Source organism: Oncorhynchus mykiss, chromosome 1 (genome assembly GCF_013265735.2).
Source record: "Oncorhynchus mykiss isolate Arlee chromosome 1, USDA_OmykA_1.1, whole genome shotgun sequence".
Classification (NCBI taxonomy): Eukaryota; Metazoa; Chordata; class Actinopteri; order Salmoniformes; family Salmonidae; genus Oncorhynchus; species Oncorhynchus mykiss.
This window is the reverse complement of record NC_048565.1, coordinates 4,832,927-4,860,014: the sequence shown is the minus strand read 5'-3', so window position 1 is coordinate 4,860,014 and position 27,088 is coordinate 4,832,927. Positions and strand designations below refer to the sequence as shown.

Genomic DNA, 27,088 nt, shown 5'->3' with positions numbered 1-27,088 from the left:
ATACAATCCACCTGTGTGTAATCAAGTCTCCGTATAAATGCGCCTGCACTGTGATAGTCTCAGAGGTCCGTTAAAAGCGCAGAGAGCATCATGAAGAACAAGGAACACGCCAGGCAGGCCTGAGATACTGTTGTGAAGAAGTTTAAAGCCGGATTTGGATACAAAAAGATTTCCCAAGCTTTAAACATCCCAAGGAGCACTGTGCAAGCGATAATATTGAAATGGAAGGAGTATCAGACCACTGCAAATCTACCAAGACCTGGCCGTCCCTCTAAACTTTCAGCTCATAAAAGGATAAGACTGATCAGAGATGCAGCCAAGAGGCCCATGATCACTCTGGATGAACTGCAGAGATCTACAGCTGAGGTGGGAGACTCTGTCCATAGGACAACAATCAGTCGTATATTGCACAAATCTGGCCTTTATGGAAGAGTGGCAAGAAGAAAGCCATTTCTTAAAGATAACCATAAAAAGTGTTGTTTAAAGTTTGCCACAAGCCACCTGGGAGACACACCAAACATGTGGAAGAAGGTGCTCTGGTCAGATGAAGCCAAAATTGAACTTTTTGGCAACAATGCAAAACGTTATGTTTGGCGTAAAAGCAACACAGCTCATCACCCGGAACACATCATCCCCACTGTCAAACATGGTGGTGGCAGCATCATGGTTTGGGCCTGCTTTTCTTCAGCAGGGACAGGGAAGATGGTTAAAATTGATGGGAAGATGGATGGAGCCAAATACAGGACTATTATGGAAGAAAACCTGATGGAGTCGGCAAAAGACCTGAGACTGGGACGGAGATGTGTCTTCCAACAAGACAATGATCCAAAACATAAAGCAAAATCTACAATGGCATGGTTCAAAAATAAACATATCCGGGTGTTAGAAGGGCCAAGTCAAAGTCCAGACCTGAATCCAATCGAGAATCTGTGGAAAGAACTGAAAACTGCTGTTCACAAATGCTCTCCATCCAACCTCACTGAGCTCGAGCTGTTTTGCAAGGAGGAATGGGAAAAAAATTCAGTCTCTCGATGTGCAAAACTGATAGAGACATACCCCAAGCGACTTACAGCTGTAATCGCAGCAAAAGGTGGCGCTACAAAGTATTAACTTAAGGGGGCTGAATAATTTTGCTCGCCCAATTTTTCAGTTTTTGATTTGTTAAAAAAGTTTGAAATATCCAATAAATGTCGTTCCACTTCATGATTGTGTCCCACTTGTTGTTGATTCTTCACAAAAAAATACAGTTTTATATCTTTATGTTTGAAGCCTGAAATGTGGAAAAAGGTCGCAAAGTTCAAGGGGGCCGAATACTTTCGCAAAGCACTGTATATGGTAGATAAATGTTAGATAAATGTTAGATACATGTTAAATAAATGTTAGATATATGGTAGATAAATGTTAGATACATGTTAGATAAATGTTAGATAAATGTTAGATATATGGTAGATAAATGTTAGATAAATGTTAAATAACTGTTAAATAAATGTTAGATATATGGTAGATAAATGTTAGATAATGGTAGATAAATGTTAGATAAATGTTAGATACATGTTAGATAAATGTTAGATATATGGTAGATAAATGTTAGATAAATGTTAGATAAATGTTAGATAAATGTTAGATAAATGTTAAATAAATGGTGAATATATGGTAGATAAATGTTAGGTAAATGTTAGATAAATGTTAGATAAATGTTAGATAAATGTTAAATAAATTTTAGATAAATGTTAGATAAATGTTAAATAAATGTTAGATAAATGTTAAATACATTTTAGATAAATGTTAGATAAATGTTAAATAAATGTTAGATAAATGTTAAATGCATTTTAGATAAATGTTAGATAAATGTTAAATAAATGTTAGATAAATGTTAAATACATTTTAGATAAATGTTAGATAAATGTTAGATAAATGTTAGATAAATGTTAGATCAATGTTAGATAAATAAATAAAAAGGGCATTACACGGTAGGTTCTGTACACTGTCTGGAAATAGAATATATGGAAAGGTGTGGGAACCTCTAACATTGGAAATCTGACTGGTGAACTCATGGGTATTTCTGTGGTGTTTCATCATGCAGTATGCTCTGTCATGTTCAGTGGCGCACCAAGGACCAAATTAGTGTTTCTTATCGGACAAGTCCAGGAAAGTTACTTCCTGTTTCAGTCAGTTTTCTTCAGTTTGGTACCGAGTGAACATTACCCAACGTTCCCTTGTTCTCTGCAGGACGGTGGCCGCCACCAACATGAACGAGACCAGCAGTCGCTCCCACGCCGTGTTCAACATTATCTTCACACAGAAACGCCTCGACGCTGAGACTGATAACACCTCAGAGAAGGTAGGAAGGGCGCCGTCTCAGCCCGAGGGGTCTCTCTTCATATACAGTACAATAAAATGCAACCAGAGCTCTCTCTCCTCATCCCTTCTAAAAAAAAATATCAGAGGGATGCCAAAGAGAAGGGATGGGAGGAGTTTGAGATTCATCCCATCTCCCTTAGCTGCTTGAACTCTGTGACTTTAAGCCTGTTGAAAAAGAAAAAAAAGCTATTCATCGCTGTTTTTGCTACCAGTTGTGGGGCTGCCGCTTGCCTCTGAGTCTGAGGGCGCTTGGAAATGTGTCTGTGGCATTGTGATGGAGGGTGTCTTGTGCCAACTGTTGAATGAATCAGTTTTGAAAATAAATGACTTTGGCTGGCGTTTTCAGTCAACTCATGCGTTTCTCTACGCTACCATTGATGTTTTCTGTCACAGGTCAGCAAAATCAGCCTGGTGGATTTGGCCGGCAGCGAGAGGGCCGACTCCACAGGCGCCAAGGGGACCCGGCTCAAGGTGAGACGTTCTCCTTCCTCTTCCTCCTCCTCCTCTCCCTCTGCTTCTCTGTTGCATAGTTTTCAAGTTTTTAGTCTATTTGTTAATGTGTAATTCATACATTTAAAATCTTGCAATTGGATATACTGATGGAAGTGGGGACTCCTATACCTAGGGTGTATATTGGTGAAGTGATTGAGTTGCTGTTGACTATATTAACCATGTTGACCATGTTGACCATGTTGACTATATTAACCATGTTGACCATGTTGACCATGTTGACCATGTTGACTATATTAACCATGTTGACCATGTTGACCATATTAACCATGTTGACCATGTTGACCATGTTGACTATATTGACCATGTTGACCATGTTGACCATGTTGACTATATTGACTATGTTGACCATGTTGACCATATTGACCATGTTGACCATGTTGACCATATTGACTATATTGACCATGTTGACCATGTTGACCATGTTGACCATATTGACTATATTGACCATGTTGACCATGTTGACCATATTGACCATGTTGACCATATTGACCATGTTGACCATGTTGACCATATTAACCATGTTGACCATGTTGACCATATTAACCATGTTGACCATATTGACTATATTGACCATGTTGACCATGTTGACCATGTTGTCCATATCGACCATATTGACCATGTTGACCATGTTAACCATGTTGACCATATTAACCATGTTGACCATGTTGACCATATTAACCATGTTGACCATATTGACTATATTGACCATGTTGACCATGTTGACCATGTTGACCATATTGACTATATTGACCATGTTGACCATGTTGACCATATTGACCATGTTGACCATATTGACCATGTTGACCATGTTGACCATATTAACCATGTTGACCATGTTGACCATATTGACCATGTTGACCATGTTTACCATATTGACCATATTGACCATGTTGACCATGTTAACCATGTTGACCATATTGACCATGTTGACCATGTTGACCATGTTGACCATGTTGACCATGTTGACCATGTACACCATATTGACTATATTGACCATGTTGACCATGTTGACCATGTTGACCATATTGACTATATTGACCATGTTGACCATGTTGACCATGTTGACCATATTGACTATATTGACCATGTTGACCATGTTGACCATGTTGACCATATTGACTATATTGACCATATTGATCATATTGACCATGTTGACCATGTTGACCATGTTGACCATGTACACCATATTGACCATATTGACCATGTACACCATGTTGACCATATTGACTATATTGACCATATTGATCATATTGACCATGTTGACCATATTGACCATATTGACCATGTTGACCATGTACACCATATTGACCATGTTGACCATGTTGACCATGTTTACCATGTTGACCATGTTGACCATGTTGACCATATTGACCATATTGACCATGTTGACCATGTTGACCATGTTGACCATGTACACCATGTTGACCATATTGACCATGTTGACCATGTTGACCATGTTGACCATGTACACCATATTGACCATGTTGACCATGTACACCATATTGACCATGTTGACCATGTTGACCATATTGACCATGTTGACCATGTTGACCATGTTGACCATGTTGACTATATTAACCATATTGACCATGTTGACCATATTGACCATGTTGACCATGTTGACATTATTGACTATATTGACCATGTTGACCATCTTGACCATATTGATCATGTTGACCATGTGCACCATATTGACCATGTTGACCATGTTGACCATGTTGTCCATATCGACCATATTGACCATGTTGACCATGTTCACCATATTGACCATGTTGACCATGTTGACCATATTGACCATGTTGACCATGTTGACCATGTTGACCATGTTGACCATATTGACCATGTTGGCCATGTACACCATAAAGACCATGTTGGTCATGTTGACCATGTTGGTCATGTTGACTATATTAACCATGTTGACCATGTTGTTCATGTTGACCATGTTGACTTAGCTGGTCATGTTGACCATGTTGACCATGCTGGTCATGTTGACCATGTTGAGCATATTGACCATGTTAACCATGTACACCGTGTTGACCATGCTGGTCATGTTGACCATGTTGAGCATATTGACCATGTTGACCATATTTACCATGTTGACCATGTTGGTCATGTTGACCATATTGACCATGTTGACTATATTGACCATGTTGACCATGTTGACCATATTGACCATGTTGACCATGTTGACCATATTGACCATGTTGACCATGTTGACCATGTTGACCATGTTGACCATGTTTACCATATTGACCATGTTGACCATATTGACCATATTGACCATGTTGACCATGTTCACCATATTGACCATGTTGACCATGTTGACCATATTGACCATGTTGACCATGTTGACCATATTGACCATGTTGACCATGTTGACCATATTGACCATGTTGGCCATGTACACCATAAAGACCATGTTGGTCATGTTGACCATGTTGGTCATGTTGACTATATTAACCATGTTGACCATGTTGGTCATGTTGACCATGTTGACTATGCTGGTCATGTTGACCATGTTGACCATGCTGGTCATGTCGACCATGTTGAGCATATTGACCATGTTAACCATGTACACCATGTTGACCATGCTGGTCATGTTGACCATGTTGACCATGTTGACCATATTTACCATGTTGACCATGTTGGTCATGTTGACCATGTTGGTCATGTTGACCATGCTGGTTATGTTGGCCATGTTGACCATGCTGGTCATGTTGACCATGTTGACCATATTGACCATGTTGACCATGTTGGTCATGTTGACCATGTTGGTCATATTGACCATGTTGACCATGCTGGTCATATTAGTCATGTTGACCATGCTGGTCATGTTGGTCATATTGACCATGTTGACCATGTTGACCATATTACTCCTTGACTGCTACAGGAAGGAGCGAACATCAACAAATCACTGACCACTCTGGGGAAAGTAATCTCTGCTTTGGCCGAAGTGGTACGTATCATTTTTATGTAATATATCAAACATGCATCATTCATCATTTTTTTTGGACAATATATAAGGTGGAAATTAAAGTTTCTCTTTTATGATTCACTTTGTAGGATTCTGCACAAAATAAGAACAAGAAGAAAAAGAAAGTGGAGAGTCACATCCCTTACAGAGATTCTGTGTTGACCTGGCTACTGAGAGAGAACTTAGGTAGGAACCTTTAACTTTACAGAGATTCTGTGTTGACCCGGCTACTGAGAGAGAACTTAGGTGGGAACCTTTAACTTTACAGAGATTCTGTGTTGACCTGGCTACTGAGAGAGAACTTAGGTAGGAACCTTTAACTTTACAGAGATTCTGTGTTGACCTGGCTACTGAGAGAGAACTTAGGTAGGAACCTTTAACTTTACAGAGATTCTGTGTTGACCCGGCTACTGAGAGAGAACTTAGGTAGGAACCTTTAACTTTACAGAGATTCTGTGTTGACCCGGCTACTGAGAGAGAACTTAGGTAGGAACCTTTAACTTTACAGAGATTCTGTGTTGACCCGGCTACTGAGAGAGAACTTAGGTAGGAACCTTTAACTTTACAGAGATTCTGTGTTGACCTGGCTACTGAGAGAGAACTTAGGTGGGAACCTTTAACTTTACAGAGATTCTGTGTTGACCTGGCTACTGAGAGAGAACTTAGGTAGGAACCTTTAACTTTACAGAGATTCTGTGTTGACCTGGCTACTGAGAGAGAATTTACGTGGGAACTAACTTTACAGAGATTCTGTGTTGACCCGGCTACTGAGAGAGAACTTAGGTAGGAACCTTTAACTTTACAGAGATTCTGTGTTGACCTGGCTACTGAGAGAGAACTTAGGTGGGAACCTTTAACTTTACAGAGATTCTGTGTTGACCTGGCTACTGAGAGAGAACTTAGGTAGGAACCTTTAACTTTACAGAGATTCTGTGTTGACCTGGCTACTGAGAGAGAATTTACGTGGGAACTAACTTTACAGAGATTCTGTGTTGACCCGGCTACTGAGAGAGAATTTAGGTAGGAACCGATAATCTGGTTTGTGAGAGAGAATTTAGGTAGGTAAAGATAGCTATTATAACCTTCTATTAGTCCTAGTGTATGCACAGTATGTAACAGATCTTAATTAATCTTACAGATCCTAGTTAATCTTACAGGTCCTAATTCATCTGACAGATCCTAATTCATCTTAACTCCTTTCTTGTTCAGGGGGAAACTCTCGTACTGCCATGGTTGCTGCTCTCAGTCCAGCTGACATCAACTATGACGAGACTCTCAGCACACTCAGGTAAAGGAACAGAGAACTCTCTCTCTCTCTCTCTCTCTCTCTATTTCTCTCTCTCTCTATTTGTCCCTCTTCTCTCTCTCTCTCTCTCTCTGTCTCTCTCTCTCACAGCAGCTGATCAAAGATGAATTGATGGACAAGACCTTGTAGAATAGAGCGAGCCCATTATTGCATTTCCTCATTGGCTTGTTCCCTGTGCCAGATTCACTCTTAAAAGACCCTTCCAAGTTGCAGCTGCAGTGTTAGACTGCTGCATGCGGTAATCCATTCAAATCAAATCAAATTTTATTTGTCACATACACATGGTTAGCAGATGTTAATGCGAGTGTAGCGAAATGCTTGTGCTTCTAGTTCCGACAATGCAGTAATAACCAACAAGTAATCTAACTAACAATTCCAAAACTACTGTCTTGTACACAGTGTAAGGGGATAAAGAATATGTACATAAGGATATATGAATGAGTGATGGTACAGAGCAGCATAGGCAAGATACAGTAGATGGTATCGAGTACAGTATATACATATGAGATGAGTATGTAAACAAAGTGGCATAGTTAAAGTGGCTAGTGATACATGTATTACATAAGGATACAGTCGATGATATAGAGTACAGTATATACGTATGCCTATGAGATGAATAATGTAGGGTAAGTAACATTATATAAGGTAGCATTGTTTAAAGTGGCTAGTGATATATGTACATAATTTCCCATCAATTCACATTATTAAAGTGGCTGGAGTTGAGTCAGTGTCAGTGTGTTGGCAGCAGCCACTCAATGTTAGTGGTGGCTGTTTAACAGTCTGATGGCCTTGAGATAGAAGCTGTTTTTCAGTCTCTCGGTCCCAGCTTTGATGCACCTGTACTGACCTTGCCTTCTGGATGATAGCGGGGTGAACAGGCAGTGGCTCGGGTGGTTGATGTCCTTGATGATCTTTATGGCCTTCCTGTGACATCGGGTGGTGTAGGTGTCCTGGAGGGCAGGTAGTTTGCCCCCGGTGATGCGTTGTGCAGACCTCACCACCCTCTGGAGAGCCTTACGGTTGAGGGCGGAGCAGTTGCCGTACCAGGCGGTGATACAGCCCGCCAGGATGCTCTCGATTGTGCATCTGTAGAAGTTTGTGAGTGCTTTTGGTGACAAGCCAAATTTCTTCAGCCTCCTGAGGTTGAAGAGGCGCTGCTGTGCCTTCTTCACAATGCTGTCTGTGTGAGTGGACCAATTCAGTTTGTCTGTGATGTGTATGCCGAGGAACTTAAAACTTGCTACCCTCTCCACTACTGTTCCATCGATGTGGATAGGGGGGTGTTCCCTCTGCTGTTTCCTGAAGTCCACAATCATCTCCTTAGTTTTGTTGACGTTGAGTGTGAGGTTATTTTCCTGACACCACACTCCGAGGGCCCTCACCTCCTCCCTGTAGGCCGTCTCGTCGTTGTTGGTAATCAAGCCTACCACTGTTGTGTCGTCCGCAAACTTGATGATTGAGTTGGAGGCATGCGTTGCCACGCAGTCGTGGGTGAACAGGGAGTACAGGAGAGGGCTCAGAACGCACCCTTGTGGGGCCCCAGTGTTGAGGATCAGCGGGGAGGAGATGTTGTTGCCTACCCTCACCACCTGGGGGCGGCCCGTCAGGAAGTCCAGTACCCAGTTGCACAGGGCGGGGTCGAGACCCAGGGTCTCGAGCTTGATGACGAGCTTGGAGGGTACTATGGTGTTGAATGCCGAGCTGTAGTCAATGAACAGCATTCTCACATAGGTATTCCTCTTGTCCAGATGGGTTAGGGCGGTGTGCAGTGTGGTTGAGATTGCATCGTCTGTGGACCTATTTGGGCGGTAAGCAAATTGGAGTGGGTCTAGGGTGTCAGGTAGGGTGGAGGTGATATGGTCCTTGACTAGTCTCTCAAAGCACTTCATGATGACGGAAGTGAGTGCTACGGGGCGGTAGTCGTTTAGCTCAGTTACCTTAGCTTTCTTGGGAACAGGAACCATGGTGGCCCTCTTGAAGCATGTGGGAACAGCAGACTGGTATAGGGATTGATTGAATATGTCCGTAAACACACCGGCCAGCTGGTCTGCGCATGCTCTGAGGGCGCGGCTGGGGATGCCGTCTGGGCCTGCAGCCTTGCGAGGGTTAACACGTTTAAATGTCTTACTCACCTCGGCTGCAGTGAAGGAGAGACCGCATGTTTTCGTTGCAGGCCGTGTCAGTGGCACTGTATTGTCCTCAAAGCGGGCAAAAAAAGTTATTTAGTCTGCCTGGGAGCAGGACATCCTGGTCCGTGAATGGGCTGGATTTCTTCCTGTAGTCCGTGATTGACTGTAGACCCTGCCACATGCCTCTTGTGTCTGAGCCGTTGAATTGAGATTCTACTTTGTCTCTGTACTGACGCTTAGCTTGTTTGATAGCCTTGCGGAGGGAATAGCTGCACTGTTTGTATTCGGTCATGTTACCAGACACCTTGCCCTGATTAAAAGCAGTGGTTCGCGCTTTCAGTTTCACGCGAATGCTGCCATCAATCCACGGTTTCTGGTTAGTGAATGTTTTAATCGTTGCTATGGGAACGACATCTTCAACGCACGTTCTAATGAACTCACACACCGAATCAGCGTATTCGTCAATGTTGTTGTCTGACGCAATACGAAACATGTCCCAGTCCACGTGGTGGAAGCAGTCTTGGAGTGTGGAGTCAGCTTGGTCGGACCAGCGTTGGACAGACCTCAGCGTGGGGGCCTCTTGTTTTAGTTTCTGTCTGTAGGCAGGGATCAACAAAATGGAGTCGTGGTCAGCTTTTCCGAAAGGGGGGCGGGGCAGGGCCTTATATGCGTCGCGGAAGTTAGAGTAACAATGATCCAAGGTCTTTCCACCCCTGGTTGCGCAATCGATATGCTGATAAAATTTAGGGAGTCTTGTTTTCAGATTAGCCTTGTTAAAATCCCCAGCTACAATGAATGCAGCCTCCGGATGAATGGTTTCCAGTTTGCAAAGAGTTAAATAAAGTTTGATCAGAGCCATCGATGTGTCTGCTTGGGGGGGGATGTATACGGCTGTGATTATAATCGAAGAGAATTCTCTTGGTAGATAATGCGGTCTACATTTGATTGTGAGGAATTCTAAATCAGGTGAACAGAAGGATTTGAGTTCCTGTATGTTTCTTTCATCACACCATGTTGCGTTAGTCATAAGGCATACGCCCCCGCCCCTCTTCTTACCAGAAAGATGTTTGTTTCTGTCTGCGCGATGCGTGGAGAAACCCGTTGGCTGCACCGCTTCGGATAGAGTCTCTCCAGTGAGCCACGTTTCCGTGAAGCAAAGAACGTGACAGTCTCTGAAGTCCCTCTGGAATGCTACCCTTGCTCGGATTTCATCAACCTTGTTGTCAAGAGACTGGACATTGGCAAGAAGAATGCTAGGGAGTGGTGCACGGTGTGCCCGTCTCCGGAGTCTGACCAGAAGACCGCCTCGTTTCTTTTTCGGAGTTGTTTTTTTTTGGGTCGCTGCATGGAATCCACTCCGTTGTCCTGTTTGTAAGGCAGAACACAGGATCCGCGTCGCGAAAAACATATTCTTGGTAGTACTGATGGTGAGTTGATGCTGATCTTATATTCAGTAGTTCTTCTCGACTGTATGTAATGAAACCTAAGATGACCTGGGGTACTGATGTAAGAAATAACACGTAAAAAAACAAAAAACTGCATAGTTTCCTAGGAACGCGAAGCGAGGCGGCCATCCCTGTCGGCGCCGGAAGTTAAGTTCATGAGATTTGTGTGTGTGTGTGTGTGTGTGTGTGTGTGTGTGTGTGTGTGTGTGTGTGTGTGTGTGTGTGTGTGTGTGTGTGTGTGTGTTCGAGACCAGGTCTCATCATGCCAATGATCCTTTCCCCTCAACAGGTACGCAGACCGAGCCAAACAGATTCGCTGTAATGCTGTGATCAACGAGGACCCGAACAATCGATTGGTTCGTGAGCTGAAGGAGGAGGTGGGCCGTCTGAGGGACTTGCTCCTATCCCAGGGCTTGGGAGACATCCTTGAGAGTAAGGGCTCGTCCAATGGGCTGTCCTGGCCTTCTATACTGTAATCATGATTGGTGATGCTACGGTTGCAACATTCTGGTAACTTCCCGGGTTTTCCAGGAAGATTCTGGAACCGGGAAGGGAGTGAGCAGGAAATCCAGATTACTCCAACTAGGATTCCTGGGAAACCTGGGAATTTGGAGAAAGTTACAGGAATTTAGCATCTCTGTAGAGCTAGAGATGGTGTAGCTATTTAGGGTGGAAACCACATCTCAGTCACAAGTCAATGGAAATCCCTAGCTATTCACTCACTGCCCCCCCCCCTCCCAATGTCTCTCTCTCGCTCTCTCCTGCCCACTTCCTTGGCACTCACAGTCTCCGGTCTCCTTTTTGTCCTCTCTAATCACTTCACACATCTCTCACAAACCTCGTTCAGTCTGCTGTGTTAACAGAAGATTGCGTGGATCAGTCTAACTTACCCTTCTTTACTTACCCCTCTTCTGACGAATGAGTTTCAATGGCAAATTAGGATGCAAAACAACCAAGCCTATGAATTCAACTCAGAGAATGATTGAAACCAAGACGATACTTAGTAATAAAACAAGTCTTATTGATATGGACTAACTACTTTATTCCTGATTATATGTACATATCTACCTCAATTACCTGGTATCCCTGCACATTGACTAGGTACTGGTACTTCCTGTATATAGCCATGTTATTACCTGGTACCCCTGTACATTGACTCAGTACTGGTACTCTGTATGTTAGCTTCACCAGTATGTTAGCAGCATCAGTATGTTAGCAGGACCAGTATGTTAGCAGGACCAGTATGTTAGCTGAACCAGTGTGTTAGCTTCACCAGTATGTTAGCAGGACCAGTATGTTCGCACCACCAGTATGTTAGCACCACCAGTATGTTAGCAGGACCAGTATGTTAGCAGGACCAGTATGTTCGCACCACCAGTATGTTAGCAGGACCAGTATGTTCGCACCACCAGTATGTTAGCAGGACCAGTATGTTAGCATGACCAGTATGTTAGCAGGACCAGTATGTTAGCAGGACCAGTATGTTAGCAGGACCAGTATGTTAGCTTCATCAGTATGTTAGCAGGACCAGTATGTTAGCAGGACCAGTATGTTAGCTTCACCAGTATGTTAGCTTCACCAGTATGTTAGCAGGACCAGTATGTTAGCAGGACCAGTATGTTAGCAGGACCAGTATGTTAGCAGGACCAGTATGTTAGCTTCACCAGTATGTTAGCAGGACCAGTATGTTAGCAGGACCAGTATGTTAGCAGGACCAGTATGTTAGCTTCACCAGTATGTTAGCAGGACCAGTATGTTAGCTTCACCAGTATGTTAGCTTCACCAGTATGTTAGCAGGACCAGTATGTTAGCAGGACCAGTGTGTTAGCAGGACCAGTATGTTAGCAGGACCAGTATGTTAGCAGGACCAGTATGTTAGCTTCACCAGTATGTTAGCAGGACCAGTATGTTAGCATGACCAGTATGTTAGCAGGACCAATATGTTAGCAGGACCAGTCTGTTAGCAGGACCAGTATGTTAGCTTCACCAGTATGTTAGCAGGACCAGTATGTTAGCAGGACCAGTATGTTAGCAGGACCAGTATGTTAGCTTCACCAGTATGTTAGCTTCACCAGTATGTTAGCATGACCAGTATGTTAGCAGGACCAGTGTGTTAGCAGGACCAGTATGTTAGCAGGACCAGTATGTTAGCAGGACCAGTATGTTAGCTTCACCAGTATGTTAGCAGGACCAGTATGTTAGCATGACCAGTATGTTAGCAGGACCAATATGTTAGCAGGACCAGTCTGTTAGCGGGACCAGTATGTTAGCTTCACCAGTATGTTAGCAGGACCAGTATGTTAGCATGACCAGTATGTTAGCAGGACCAGTCTGTTAGCAGGACCAGTATGTTAGCTTCACCAGTATGTTAGCAGGACCAGTATGTTAGCAGGACCAGTCTGTTAGCAGGACCAGTATGTTAGCTTCACCAGTATGTTAGCAGGACCAGTATGTTAGCAGGACCAGTATGTTAGCAGGACCAGTATGTTAGCAGGACCAGTATGTTAGCTTCACCAGTATGTTAGCAGGACCAGTGTGTTAGCACAACCAGTATGTTAGAAGCAGCTGTTCACCTAACACTGAGTAAATGAGTTAGTTTCTCACTGTGTTCTCCTGTCTCTCACTGTGTTCTCCTATATTTTACTGTGTTCTCCTTTCTGTCTCTCTGTCTCTCTCTCTCTTTCTCTCCCAGCGTACAAGGGGCCAGCTCTTGGCACTGAAGTTGCTGGTTTGAAATGTGTGTTTCTATATTTCTCTACTGTTTATCGCTCTACTGTTTCTATATCGCTCTACTGTTTATCTCTCTACTGTTTATCTCTCTACTGTTTATCTCTCTACTGTTTCTCTCTCTACTGTTTATCTCTCTACTGTTTCTATATTTCTCTACTGTTTATCTCTCTACTGTTTCTATATTTCTCTACTGTTTATCTCTCTACTTTTTATCTCTCTACTGTTTATCTCTCTACTGTTTATCTCTCTACTGTTTATCTCTCTACTGTTTCTATATTTCTCTACTGTTTATCTCTCTACTGTTTCTATATTTCTCTACTGTTTATCTCTCTACTGTTTTTCTCTCTCTACTGTTTATCTCTCTACTTTTTATCTCTCTACTGTTTCTTCATCTCTCTACTGTTTCTATCTCTGCTGTTTATCTCTCTACTGTTTCTATATTTCTCTACTGTTTATCTCTCTACTGTTTCTATATTTCTCTACTGTTTATCTCTCTACTTTTTATCTCTCTACTGTTTCTACATCTCTCTACTGTTTCTATCTCTACTGTTTATCTCTCTACTGTTTCTATATTTCTCTACTGTTTATCTCTCTACTGTTTATCTCTCTACTGTTTATCTCTCCACTGTTTCTCTCTCTACTGTTTCTCTCTACTGTTTATCTCTCTACTGTTTCTATATTTCTCTACTGTTTCTCTCTACTGTTTATCTCTCCACTATTTCTCTCTCTACTGTTTCTCTCAACTGTTTATCTTTCTACTGTTTTCACTCTGTTCTCCTGTCTCTTACTGTGTTCTCCTGTCTCACACTGGGTTCTCTTGTCTCTCATGGTGTTCTCCTGTCTGTCACTGTGTTCTACTGTCTGTCACTGTGTTCTCCTGTCTCTCACTGGGTTCTCCTGTCTCACACTGGCTTCTCCTGTCTCTCACTGTGTTCTCCTGTCTCTCACTGTGTTCTCCTGTCTCTCACTGTGTTCTCCTGTCTCTCACTGTGTTCTCCTGTCTCTCACTGTGTTCTCCTTTCTGTCTCTCTGTCTCTCTCTCTCTTTCTCTCCCAGCGTACAAGGGGCCAGCTCTTGGCACTGAAGTTTCTGGTTTGAAATGTGTGTTTCTATATCTCTCTACTGTTTCTATATTTCTCTACTGTTTATCTCTCTACTGTTTATCTCTCTACTGTTTACCTCTACTGTTTCTATATTTCTCTACTGTTTATCTCTCTACTGTTTCTATATTTCTCTACTGTTTATCTCTCTACTGTTTATCTCTACTGTTTATCTCTCTACTATTTATCTCTACTGTTTCTCTCTCTACTGTTTATCTCTACTGTTTATCTCTCTACTATTTATCTCTCTACTGTTTATCTCTACTGTTTCTATATCTCTCTACTGTTTATCTCTACTGTTTATCTCTCTACTGTTTCTCTCTACTGTTTATCTCTCTACTGTTTATCTCTCTACTGTTTATTTCTCTACTGTTTCTCTCTACTGTTTATCTCTCTACTGTTTCTCTCTCTACTGTTTATCTCTACTGTTTATCTCTCTACTGTTTCTATATATTTCTACTGTTTATATCTCTACTGTCTATCTCTCTACTGTTTCTATATCTTTCTACTGTTTATATCTCTACTGTTTATCTCTCTACTGTTTATCTCTCTACTGTTTATCTCTCTACTGTTTATCTCTCTACTGTTTCTCTCTCTACTGTTTCTATATCTCTCTACTGTTTATCTCTCTACTGTTTATCTCTACTGTTTATCTCTCTACTGTTTATCTCTCTACTGTTTATCTCTCTACTGTTTATCTCTCTACTGTTTATCTCTCTACTGTCTACCTCTCTACTGTTTATCTCTCTACTGTTTATCTCTCTACTGTTTATCTCTCTACTGTTTCTATATCTCTCTACTGTTTATCTCTCTACTGTTTATCTCTCTACTGTTTATCTCTCTACTGTCTACCTCTCTACTGTTTATCTCTCTACTGTTTATCTCTCTACTGTTTATCTCTCTACTGTTTCTATATCTCTCTACTGTTTCTCTCTACTGTTTCTCTCTACTGTTTCTCTCTCTACTGTTTATCTCTACTGTTTATCTCTCTACTGTTTCCCTCTACTGTTTTTCTCTCTACTGTTTCCCTCTACTGTTTATCTCTCTACTGTTTATCTCTCTACTGTTTATCTGTTTGGCTTTAGGCTGTTTCTTTGTCTGTCCTCTGTACTCTTCGCTCCGTGCTGCTTAGCATCGACAGCATGTTCTTATAGCTGTACTCTGCTGCACCAGATTAATGACTAATCATTGAGATAATCAACTATTATTTCATATTGCCCAGGAAAATATTGATCACGACCAATCAGTACCAGATCAAGTACACGTGGCTTGCTCTAGCGGTCAGCCTGGTTGTTAGTAGGCTATCTGCTAGAAAATACCCAAGAGATATCAGATGCATTTCTGGGCTTGGACAGTAGGTGCTGTTTCCCTCTGGTGTTACAGACTTTGTCGCTTGTGTCCAGAGTTCAGAAAAGGCGACCTACAGCAGTTTGTTTTCAGAACCTCACTCAGCCAGCCGTCGTACAGTTTGGAAAAGATGTACAGTGGGCCTCCTTATGTAGCCTACAGACTACAGGCTGGAGTAGGAAGGAAACTGCAAATATGCATTTGGATAATTAACTGTACATTCGAGTAGATTGATTCTCAGATAGAGGTCTGAGTGACAGACTAGGGGCCCTTAAAGCAACACCAGTAAGCTATGCTCATCTTACACTGAGTTACTGATTGATTCTATCACAGTGTTTGTTCATCTGTCTCTCTCTGTCTCTCTCTGTCTCTCTCTGTCTCTCTCTCTCTTTGTCTCTCTCTCTTTGTCTCTCTCTCTTTGTCTCTCTCTCTTTGTCTCTCTGTCTCTCTCTCTCTCTCTCTCTCTCTCTCTCTCTCTCTCTCTGTCTCTCTCTCTCTGTCTCTCTGTCTCTCTCTCTCTCTCTGTCTCTCTCTCTTTGTCTCTTTGTCTCTCTCTTTGTCTCTCTCTCTTTGTCTCTCTCTCTTTGTCTCTCTCTCTGTCTCTCTCTGTCTCTCTCTCTGTCTCTCTCTCTCTCTCTCTCTCTGTCTCTCTCTCTCTCTCTCTCTCTCTCTGTCTCTCTCTCTCTCTCTCTGTCACTCTCTCTTTTTCTCTCGCTCTCTCTGTCTCTCTCTCACTCTGTCTCTCTCTCTCTTTCTCTCTCTCTGTCTCTCTCTCTCTCTCTCTCTCTTTTTCTCTTTCTATCTCCCTCTCTCTCTTTTTCTCTCTCTCTCTGTCTCTCACCTCCTCTTTCTGTCTTTCTGTTTTTTTCTCTCTCAGCGTACAAGGGGCCTCCCGGCACGGACGTTGCTGGTTTGAAATGTGTGTTAATGTTCCTTAATTTGGCTCTCTGCTGTGTTTTTGGCTGTCCTCTTATACGCTTCGCTCCATGGCACCTTTAGCAGCACCAGAGTAATGTGTCAATAGTTGTACTCTCTGCAGCACCAGAGTAATGTGTCAATAGTTGATTATTAATCAATTGATTAATGACTAATCAGTGAGTTAATTAATCAAAGGTTGTTCAAAATGCCAAGGGAAATATTGATCGCGATCAATCATGTGCACATGTATGTATCAGATCAACAAGGACACGTGGCCTTCGGGCAGACTTGCTCTAGATGTCAGCCTGGTTGTTAGTAGGCTATCTGCTAGAAAATACCTAAGAGATATCAGATGCAATTCTGGGCTTGGACAGTAGGTGCTGTTTCCCTCTGGTGCTGTAGAGATGCTCGTGTGGACTGGGCTCATAATTAAGCTTAATCGCTGGTGTCCAGAGTTCAGGAAGGCAGTATGTTTTTGATTGTTTTTTTTTTAAAGGAAATATATATATATATATATATATATATATATATATATATAGAAATATATATTTACAGCAGTTCTATGTGACACCCTTAATCAATTCCCTGAGGTAACGGGAAATAACTCCTTAATAAGGTAAACACTTAATATATTTTACGCCCTAGCTGTCCTTTTTATCACAGGAAATTGGTGTTTTGCTACTGTGTGTATAATACCAGTATTACCGAACGACATGGCGACAGACTTCAGGGTGTCAGAAGTGGTACATGTGTCATCTTGACTGGCAGGCGCAACAGGAAGGAGCCAGACTGGTGATTCGGTCTACTTTGACTCTCGGTGTGTTGGTATGGCAACACCTACCCACCTGCAGTGCCGAGACTCATTGTTTCCCATAGAAGGTGACATATACGTTTCGCTATATTGTGCACTGTGATAAATTCATAGCCTGTGGAATAGATATTTGAGACCAATTCTGAGACAACAAAAAAATCACCTATATTTCAGTGTGATGAATCTATTAGTAAAATCTTGATTGACAAGGAATTTCCTCATCTTATACAGTCCACGGGTACATCCCAAGTGGTATCGTAATCCCTGCTACCTTTGTCCAAAGCCCTATGGGCCCTGGTCAAATGTAGTGCACTATAATAGGGAATAGGGTGCCACTTGGGACACCCAATGTTCTAAATAGTTGTCAAGGAGACCTTCCTTCCTCTCGGTAGTATAGTACTGTGGAGAGACCAGGAAGGAAACCACATCTTCTCTCTGTAGTATAGTACTGTGGATAAAGACCAGGAAGGAAACCACATCCCCTCTCTCTGTAGTGTAGTACTGTGGAGAGACCAGGAAGGAAACCACATCCCCTCTCTGTAGTATAGTACTGTGGAGAGACCAGGAAGGAAACCACATCCCCTCTCTCTGTAGTATAGTACTGTGGAGAGACCAGGAAGGAAACCACATCCCCTCTCTGTAGTACAGTACTGTGGAGAGACCAGGAAGGAAACCACATCCCCTCTCTCTGTAGTATAGTACTGTGGAGAGACCAGGAAGGAAACCACATCCCCTCTCTCTGTAGTATAGTACTGTGGAGAGACCAGGAAGGAAACCACATCCCCTCTCTGTAGTACAGTACTGTGGAAAGACCAGGAAGGAAACCACATCCCCTCTCTCTGTAGTATAGTACTGTGGAGAGACCAGGAAGGAAACCACATCCCCTCTCTGTAGTATAGTACTGTGGAGAGACCAGGAAGGAAACCACATCCCCTCTCTTTAGTATAGTACTGTGGAGAGACCAGGAAGGAAACCACATCCCCTCTCTGTAGTATAGTACTGTGGAGAGACCAGGAAGGAAACCACATCCCCTCTCTTTAGTATAGTACTGTGGAGAGACCAGGAAGGAAACCACATCCCCTCTCTCTGTAGTATAGTACTGTGGAGAGACCAGGAAGGAAACCACATCCCCTCTCTGTAGTACAGTACTGTGGAAAGACCAGGAAGGAAACCACATCCCCTCTCTCTGTAGTATAGTACTGTGGAGAGACCAGGAAGGAAACCACATCCCCTGTCTGTAGTATAGTACTGTGGAGAGACCAGGAAGGAAACCACATCCCCTCTCTTTAGTATAGTACTGTGGAGAGACCAGGAAGGAAACCACATCCCCTCTCTCTGTAGTATAGTACTGTGGAGAGACCAGGAAGGAAACCACATCCCCTCTTTCTGTAGTATAGTACTGTGGAGAGACCAGGAAGGAAACCAGGCGCTCTAGGTGCACCCAGAGCACTCCAGTCTAGATGGTCTTCTGTGGTTCTTCCCCATGGTATTTCATCATTAGATTTCATTGATGGAGAGTTTGATATGAGGAAGGCAACCTCTCAGTGAAGAAGCTGGTATTGTATGTGCTCTTCCCATGGTATTACATCATTAGATTTAAAAAACATATATGTTTTTTTTAAAGAAACGGGTAGTTTGGATCCTGGATGCAGATTGGTTAATCCATAGGTAATGCCTGTTTGCTGCATATCATATTTCCTTCATGGGTAGTTTGATATAGACCTTGGCCATATGGTCTGAATAGGACTTTCTGCTAACACGTGCGCTCTATGCAAAGTAAAGCTCATATTTCCTTTCAGAGTGTTTGTCCGTGGATGAAAGAGAGTCAAAGCATGTCATAGTAGCCATGTCGTAGCCACGTCGTAGCCACGTCGTAGCCATGTCGTAGCCATGTAGTAGCCATGTAGTAGCCATGTCGTAGCCACGTCGTAGCCATGTCGTAGCCACGTCGTAGCCACGTCGTAGCCACGTCGTAGCCACGTCGTAGCCATGTCGTAGCCACGTCGTAGCCACGTCGTAGCCATGGTCGTAGCCATGGTCGTAGCCATGTCGTAGCCATGTCGTAGCCATGTAGTAGCCATGTAGTAGCCATGTCGTAGCCACGTCGTAGCCATGTCGTAGCCACGTCGTAGCCACGTCGTAGCCACGTCGTAGCCACGTCGTAGCCATGTCGTAGCCATGTAGTAGCCACATCGTAGCCACGTCGTAGCCACGTCGTAGCCACGTCGTAGCCACGTCGTAGCCATGGTCGTAGCCATGGTCGTAGCCACGTCGTAGCCACGTTGTAGCCACGTCGTAGCCACGTCGTAGCCATGGTCGTAGCCATGTCGTAGCCACGTCGTAGCCATGTCGTAGCCATGTAGTAGCCATGTCGTAGCCATGCGACAGGGAACTAACCTCAGAGCCTTCCAGGAAGGGACATCAGTGTTGTTGTTGAGGATGATTCTGAATGGCCTTACTGACTGATAAACGCTTTGCTTGAAGCTTGACGGCATACTTTGGATTTGGCTTGATGTTAGATCGTTTTGTTTCATGATTAGCAGCACCCCCCCCCCCCCCCCCCCCAGTTGCACTTGTATGCCCATACTGCCGCACCTTTTACGTTCTTCTTCTGGCTTTCTGCATACTGCGCTGCTCTTGTCTTCTCTTCCTTGTGTGTTTCTTACTCGCGGTTAAATGTTCTCTTTGTGTTTCAGATTAGTTTCATGTCTTCTTCTTCTTCTTTTCTTTTTTTCCTTCTCCTCTCGTCCTTTTCTGTCCGCTTCTCTCCGTCTCTCTTACCTCCCTGTACCCTGCGCTAATCCCCACTTCCTACCCCCACTCCCACCACCCACTGTTTCCTCTGTCCCGCCCCCTCCCCTGACAGACCTATCCGATTTCAAGAACAATAACAATAATCGCCAAGCTGTCAATCAAAAGGATGATCTCTCCACAGTGACCAATGCCATGACGGGGATGAGCCCCTCCCCCTCTCTGTCCGCCCTGTCCAGTCGAGCCGGATCCATCGCCAGTCTCCACGACCGCATCATGTTCAGCCCCGGAAGCGAGGAGGCCATCGAGAGACTCAAGGTGAACTGATCACTTGATTGATTTATGAATTTCTTTATTTATTGATTAAGTAACTTATTACAGTCAGACATAATATCCTCTGTCCCACATATTGAACATAGACACAGTTTTGTCATATTTTTGGGGGGATTTCATCAGGAAACAGAGAAGATCATTGCTGAGCTCAATGAGACCTGGGAGGAGAAACTTCGCAGAACAGAAGCCATCAGAATGGAAAGGTGAGTTACTACCACTTCGACATCTCTACATACAGTATAGATTATAAGGAAAGGTCAATCCAGTCTCTGGATCCAAGGAACATGGAAGAATAGGAGACCACTGCAGGGTTGTGGTCAATTCAAATTAAAATCAGTAAATTCAGGAAGTAAAATGAAATACAAATTCAATATTTGTAAAAATAGCTTTTATTTTTATTGACTTTTCAATAAGCCGAAAAAAGAGAAACTAATTTATTTAAAAAGTTTTATAATTTTTCCATTTTAAATTCAAATCACTTCCTGAATTGACTGATTTTAATTTGAATTGACCCCAACCTTGTGCCGTTGTACAACTGTCCATTCTCTTCCACAGAGAGGCCCTGCTGGCTGAGATGGGTGTGGCTATGAGGGAAGACGGAGGAACCGTGGGCGTGTTCTCTCCCAAGAAGGTAAGACATCAACACATTAACAGACATCATTTAACAGGTCAGCTATTCAGGTTTAGGTTAGAGTTAGGTTAGGGTTAGGTCAGGGTTAGGTCAGGGTTAGGTTAGGGTTAGGCCAGGGTTAGGTTAGAGTTAGGTTAGGGTTAGGTCAGGGTTAGGGTTAGGTCAGGGTTAGGTTTAGGTCAGGGTTAGGTCAGGGTTAGGTTAGGTTTAGGTCAGGGTTAGGTTAGGGTAAGGTCAGGGTTAGGTCAGGTTAGGTCAGGGTTAGGTCAGAGTTAGGTTAGGGTTAGGTTAGGGTTGGGTCAGGGTTAGGTTTAGGTTAGGGTTAGGTCAGGGTTAGGTTTAGGTTAGGGTTAGGTTAGGGTTAGGTCAGGGTTAGGTTAGGGTTAGGTCAGGGTTAGGGTTAGGTCAGGGTTAGGTCAGGTTAGGTTAGCGTTAAGGTTTAGGTCAGGGTTAGGTCAGGGTTAGGTTAGGTTAGGGTTAGGTCAGGGTTAGGTCAGGTTTAGGTAAGGGTTAGGTCAGGGTTAGGTCAGGTTTAGGTTAGGGTTAGGGTTAGGGTTAGGTCAGGGTTAGGTCAGGTTTAGGTCAGGGTTAGGTCAGGGTTAGGTCAGGGTTAGGTCAGGGTTAGGTCAGGTTTAGGTAAGGGTTAGGTCAGGGTTAGGTCAGGTTTAGGTAAGGGTTAGGTCAGGGTTAGGTCAGGTTTAGATAAGGGTTAGGTCAGGGTTAGGTCAGGGTTAGGTCAGGGTTAGGTTAGGGTTAGGGTTAGGGTTAGGGTTAGGGTTAGGGTTAGGTTAATGATACTTTGCACTAGAGGGAAGTCAATAACGGTATGTACCTAGAATGCATTTGGAAAGTATTCAGACCCTTGACTTTTTCCACATTTTGTTACATTACAGCCTTATTCTAAAATGGATTAAATAGGTTTTTTCCCTCATCAATCATCACACAATACCCCATATTGACATCACAATACCCCATAATGACATCACAACACCTCATAATGACATAACATCACCTCATAATGACATCACAACACCCCATAATGACAAAGCAAAAACGTTTTTTTTAGAAACATTAGCAAATGTATAAAAAAATAATAACATTTCCATCAGTATTCAGAACCTTTACTCAGTACTTTGTTGAAGCACCTTTGGCAGCGATTACAGCCTCTAGTCTTCTTGGATATGACGCTACGAGCTTGGTACACCTGTATTTGGGGAGTTTCTCCCATTCTTCTCTCTAGATCTGTCAGGTTGGATGGAGAGCGTTGCTACACGGCTATTTTCAGGTCTCTCCAGAGATGTTCGATGAGGTTCAAGTCCGGGCTCTGGCTGGGCTACTCAAGGACATTCAGAGACTTGTCGCAAAGCCACTCCTGTGTTGTCTTGGCTGTGTGCTTAGGGTCGTTCTCCTGTTGGAAGGTGAACCTTCACCCCAGTCTGAGGTCCTGAGCACTCTGGAGCAGGTTTTCATCAATTATCTCTCTGTACTTTGCTCTGTTCATCTTTCCCTTGATCCTGACTAGTCTCCCAGTCCCTACCCCTGAAAAACATCCCCACAGCATGATGCTGCCACCACCATGCTTCACCGTGGGGATGGTGACCGGTTTCCTCCAGACGTGACTCTTGGCATTCAGGCCAAAGAGTTCAATCTTGGTTTCATCAGACCAGAGAATCTTATTTCTCATGGTCTGAGAGTCCTTTAGGTGCCTTTTGGCAAACTCCAAGCGGGCTGTTATGTGCCTTTTACTGATCAGAAGCTTCCTTCTGACCACTCTACCATAATGGCCTGATTGGTGCAGTACTGCAGAGATGGTTGTCCTTCTGGAAGGTACTCCCATCTCCACAGAGGAACTCTTGAGCACTGTCAGAATGACTATTGGGTTCTTGGTCACCTGCCTGAGAAAGGCCCTTCTTCCCTGGTTGCTCAGTTTGGCCAGGTGGCCAGCTCTAGGAAGAGTCTTGGTGGTTCCATACTTCTTCCATTTAAGAATGATGGATACCACTGTGTTCTTGGGGACCTTCAATGCTGCAAAAGTGTTTTGGTACCCTTCCCCAGATCTGTGCCTGAACACAATCCTGTCTCGGAGCTCTACAGACAATTCCTTTAACCTCATGGCTTGGTTTTTGCTCTGACATGCCCTGTCAACTGTGGGACCTTATATAGACAGGTGTGTGCCTTTCCAAATCATGTCCAATCTTATTTAAATTTACCACAGGTGGACTCCAATCAAGTTGTAGAAACACCTCAAGGATGATCAATGGAAACAGGACGCACCTGAGCTCAATTTCAGGTCTCATAGCAAACGGTCTGAATACTTATGTAAATAAGGCATTTCTATATTTTTATTTTTAATACATTTGCAAAAATACAAAAATAAACAGTTTTTTCGATTTGTCTTTATGGGGTATTATGTACATTGATGAGGACATTTAAAAAAATATATAAATACGGCTGTAACGTAACAGAATGTGGTAACATTGAAAGGGTCTGAATACTTTCCCGAATGCACTGTATGTTCCTGAATGAGCTATGGAGCTGTCAATGCTGTCACAGAAGTGTTCAATGGAAAATAAGTACTCTATTTAACTCTATGGATCTGGATATCCTGGATATTTTCAGTGTTTGAGCAAGTTTAAATAGACTTGAATAGAAAATGTTTTTATTTTGATGCATTTAAATGTGGATTTACTTCCAAGCCCTCGTCATCAGAGCAGAGCAGAAAGCCCGAGGCTGTGTTCATTGACACAGTAGGGCTGTTCTCACCCAATGAGGTTGGTCCCTCTGAAGTGTCCAATCTCCCATACTGGATGCTCTGCTCTGTCTGGAGACTCCGACTCCTAGTCTTCTCTGAGTGCTTTGCTAGACTGTGACCTTTTTTACATATCCTTCCGCTTCAACTCTCTTGATTCCTCGTTCTGTTTGATTAAAGAGAGCATGTATCAACAGAGCCCGTGTTAAAACGTTGGAAATGTGTATACTTTATACCTATCCAGACGTTTCAGATCTGCACACATTGAAGGGCTAAGGCCAAGAGAATTGGGATAGGGTGTACCTTTTCCCTGATATGCCCTCCATTTCCCATCTCAGCCTCTATACATATATAGTCTCTCTAGCTTTAATTGGAACCTGACAGCTATGTAGAGCTTTACAGCAGGGGAGTAGATCAACCAACTGTTTCCTTTTTCATTAAGTTAAGGATTTTGATTAATTTAGTCTTCTTCTCCCTTAATCTACTTCATTATTTCCAAGCAAACAAAGTCGTTAGTATTCACTCTGCTTCAAGCTTCAAGCAGCAGAGTGATGTAAACACAGAGAACCAAACACATTCAGTATATTTATGAAGATTTATAGCATTTGTGTTTCCTACTTCGCCAGCTGTTGTTTGATGGGTACAAATGACTCACACAGAGATGCTGTTAATCCCTTGGGTGTCTGGCTATTTTGTATTTCTGTAAACTTTTCCTCGTCTCCTACCTAAAGAGGGAGTCTCTGGGGATCTGTCCACAATGGCACCCTAATCCCTACATAGTGCACTTTATAGAGAATAAGGTTCCATTTGGGTTCAATTTGGGACGCAGCCTCTGTGCTTCTCTACAGGCACCAGATCTATGCATCGATGTGTTTTTATTCAATTAATTCTAAAGCTGACGTATTGGAATTGTTTTAATATGGTCACACTATGTACCATTTATTAATTCTGAATTTTAGGACGCCTTTATGTAACCCAAAAAATATATAAAAAAAATGATTTGATAAAATAACCCTTAGAAACGCATTGAATAACACATTCATAAACGGCGAAAATGACATTCAAAATAAATAAAATAAGAAGAAACAATGTTTTGAAGTGTTTGTCCTAAATCTTGCAAATATTTTTAAAAACTCTGGAAATATATATATATTCTTTTACACATATTTAACCCCTTTGATTGGTTAGGCACAAAATAACCTTCATACTTCCATTTGTTTTTTTCGCCCGGTAACGGTTACCTTCAGACGAGTCCCGTGAGGAACAAAATGGAGAACAGTTTATGTAGGTCAAACCATTCGGATTAAAAAAAAAAAAAGTAACTTACGCACCGGTGCGTCAATCGACTCTAGGGGGTTAAATGGAATGCCTCTAGCTGTAATTGTATATTTGAGATGTGTAATAAAGATATATTGCGAAACACATTTGAATGCCTCTGATCAACATTGAAGTCGTGTCCCGCAACAAGGCCTTGATAACACCGGGGAACCTTTCTAGCACAGTGATTTAAATACTTAAGGGGAGGGATTTAAAAGTGCTGATTGTAATTAGTGATGGTGTAAAGCTGTGATATGCTGTGAAAAACTGTGATATGCTGTGATATGCTGTGATATGCTGTGATAGGCTGTGATAGGCTGTGATAGGCTGTGATATGCTGTGATATGCTGTGATATGCTGTGATAAACTGTGATAGGCTGTGATAGGCTGTGATAGGCTGTGATAGGCTGTGATATGCTGTGATATGCTGTGATATGCTGTGATAAACTGTGATATAGTGATACACCAATATGACATTTTTGGCCGATACCGATATCCGATATTTTCTTAGCCCCAAAAAATATTACCAATATAGAAAAATGTGCGACCTTTTAAGAATTCTAGTTAAATAGTTAACACACACACATGGACACAGTGGTCTAAGGCACTGCATCTCAGTGCAAGAAGCATCACTAAATCCAGGCTGTATCACATCCGACCGTGATTGGGAGTCAGTAAAACATAATCCAAACCTATTTCTTTGACTTACTTGTTTCGTTGTTCATTTGTTCAGTTGTTTCATTCTCAACCAGGATTTCATCATACGTGTCAAGCAGTGAATTTCCAGCTGTGTCTGTCCGTGGTCTCTCTTCCTCGGTGCTTCACTGTCACTGTGTCCGTTTCCATCTTGTCCAGCTGTGTCTGTCCTTGGCCTCTCTTCCTCGGTGCTTCACTGTCACTGTGTCCGTTTCCATCTTGTCCAGCTGTGTCTGTCCGTGGTCTCTCTTCCTCGGTGCTTCACTGTCACTGTGTCCGTTTCCATCTTGTCCAGCTGTGTCTGTCCGTGGCCTCTCTTCCTCTGTGCTTCACTGTCACTGTGTCCGTTTCCATCTTGCCCAGCTCTGTCTGTCCGTGGTCTCTCTTCCTCGGTGGCGACACAGGCAAAGCCAACATCATCCACGATGATCTAAATGCCCTTTATGCTCGCTTGAGGGAAGCAACACTGAAGCATGCACGAGAGCACCAGCTGTTCTGGATGACTGTGTGATTACGCTCTCGGTAGCCGATGTGAGCAAGACCTTTGAACAGGTCAACATTCACAAAGCCGCGACTCCAGACGGATTACCAGAACGTGTACTCAAAGCATGCGCGTACCAACTGTCAAGTGTCTTCACTGACATTTTCAACCTCTACCTGACCGAGTCTGTAATACCTACATGTTTCAAGCAGACCACCATGGTCCCTGTGCCCCAGGGCGCAAAGGTAATCTGCGTAAATGACTAGCGCCTCATGGCATTTACATCGGTAGCCATGAAATGCTTTAAAAGGTCATGGCTCACATCAACAGCATCCTCCCAGATACACTAGACCCACTCCAATTCGCATACCGCCCCAACAGATCCACATATGACGCAATATTAACCGCACTCCACGCTGCTGTTTCACACCTGGACAAAAGGAACACGTATGTGAGAATGCTATTAATTGACTACAGCTCAGCGTTCAACACCATA

The 27,088-nt window shown here is 43.0% G+C and overlaps 1 protein-coding gene across 13 annotated transcripts in view; it reads left to right on the top strand.

Moving 5' to 3' along the window:
• LOC110486761 (kinesin-like protein KIF1A) overlaps positions 1-27,088 on the top strand; it is a 165,513-nt gene that overhangs the window by 61,242 nt on the left and 77,183 nt on the right. For all 13 annotated transcript variants that reach the window (XM_036983799.1, XM_036983731.1, XM_036983833.1 and 10 more), the window contains exons 7-15: positions 2,230-2,341; positions 2,755-2,832; positions 5,765-5,830; positions 5,938-6,034; positions 7,058-7,136; positions 11,018-11,160; positions 20,570-20,703; positions 20,842-20,921; positions 21,274-21,349. In XM_036983799.1, coding sequence (XP_036839694.1) covers positions 2,230-2,341; positions 2,755-2,832; positions 5,765-5,830; positions 5,938-6,034; positions 7,058-7,136; positions 11,018-11,160; positions 20,570-20,703; positions 20,842-20,921; positions 21,274-21,349 — 865 coding nt within the window. The remainder of the gene's footprint in view (positions 1-2,229; positions 2,342-2,754; positions 2,833-5,764; positions 5,831-5,937; positions 6,035-7,057; positions 7,137-11,017; positions 11,161-20,569; positions 20,704-20,841; positions 20,922-21,273; positions 21,350-27,088) is intronic.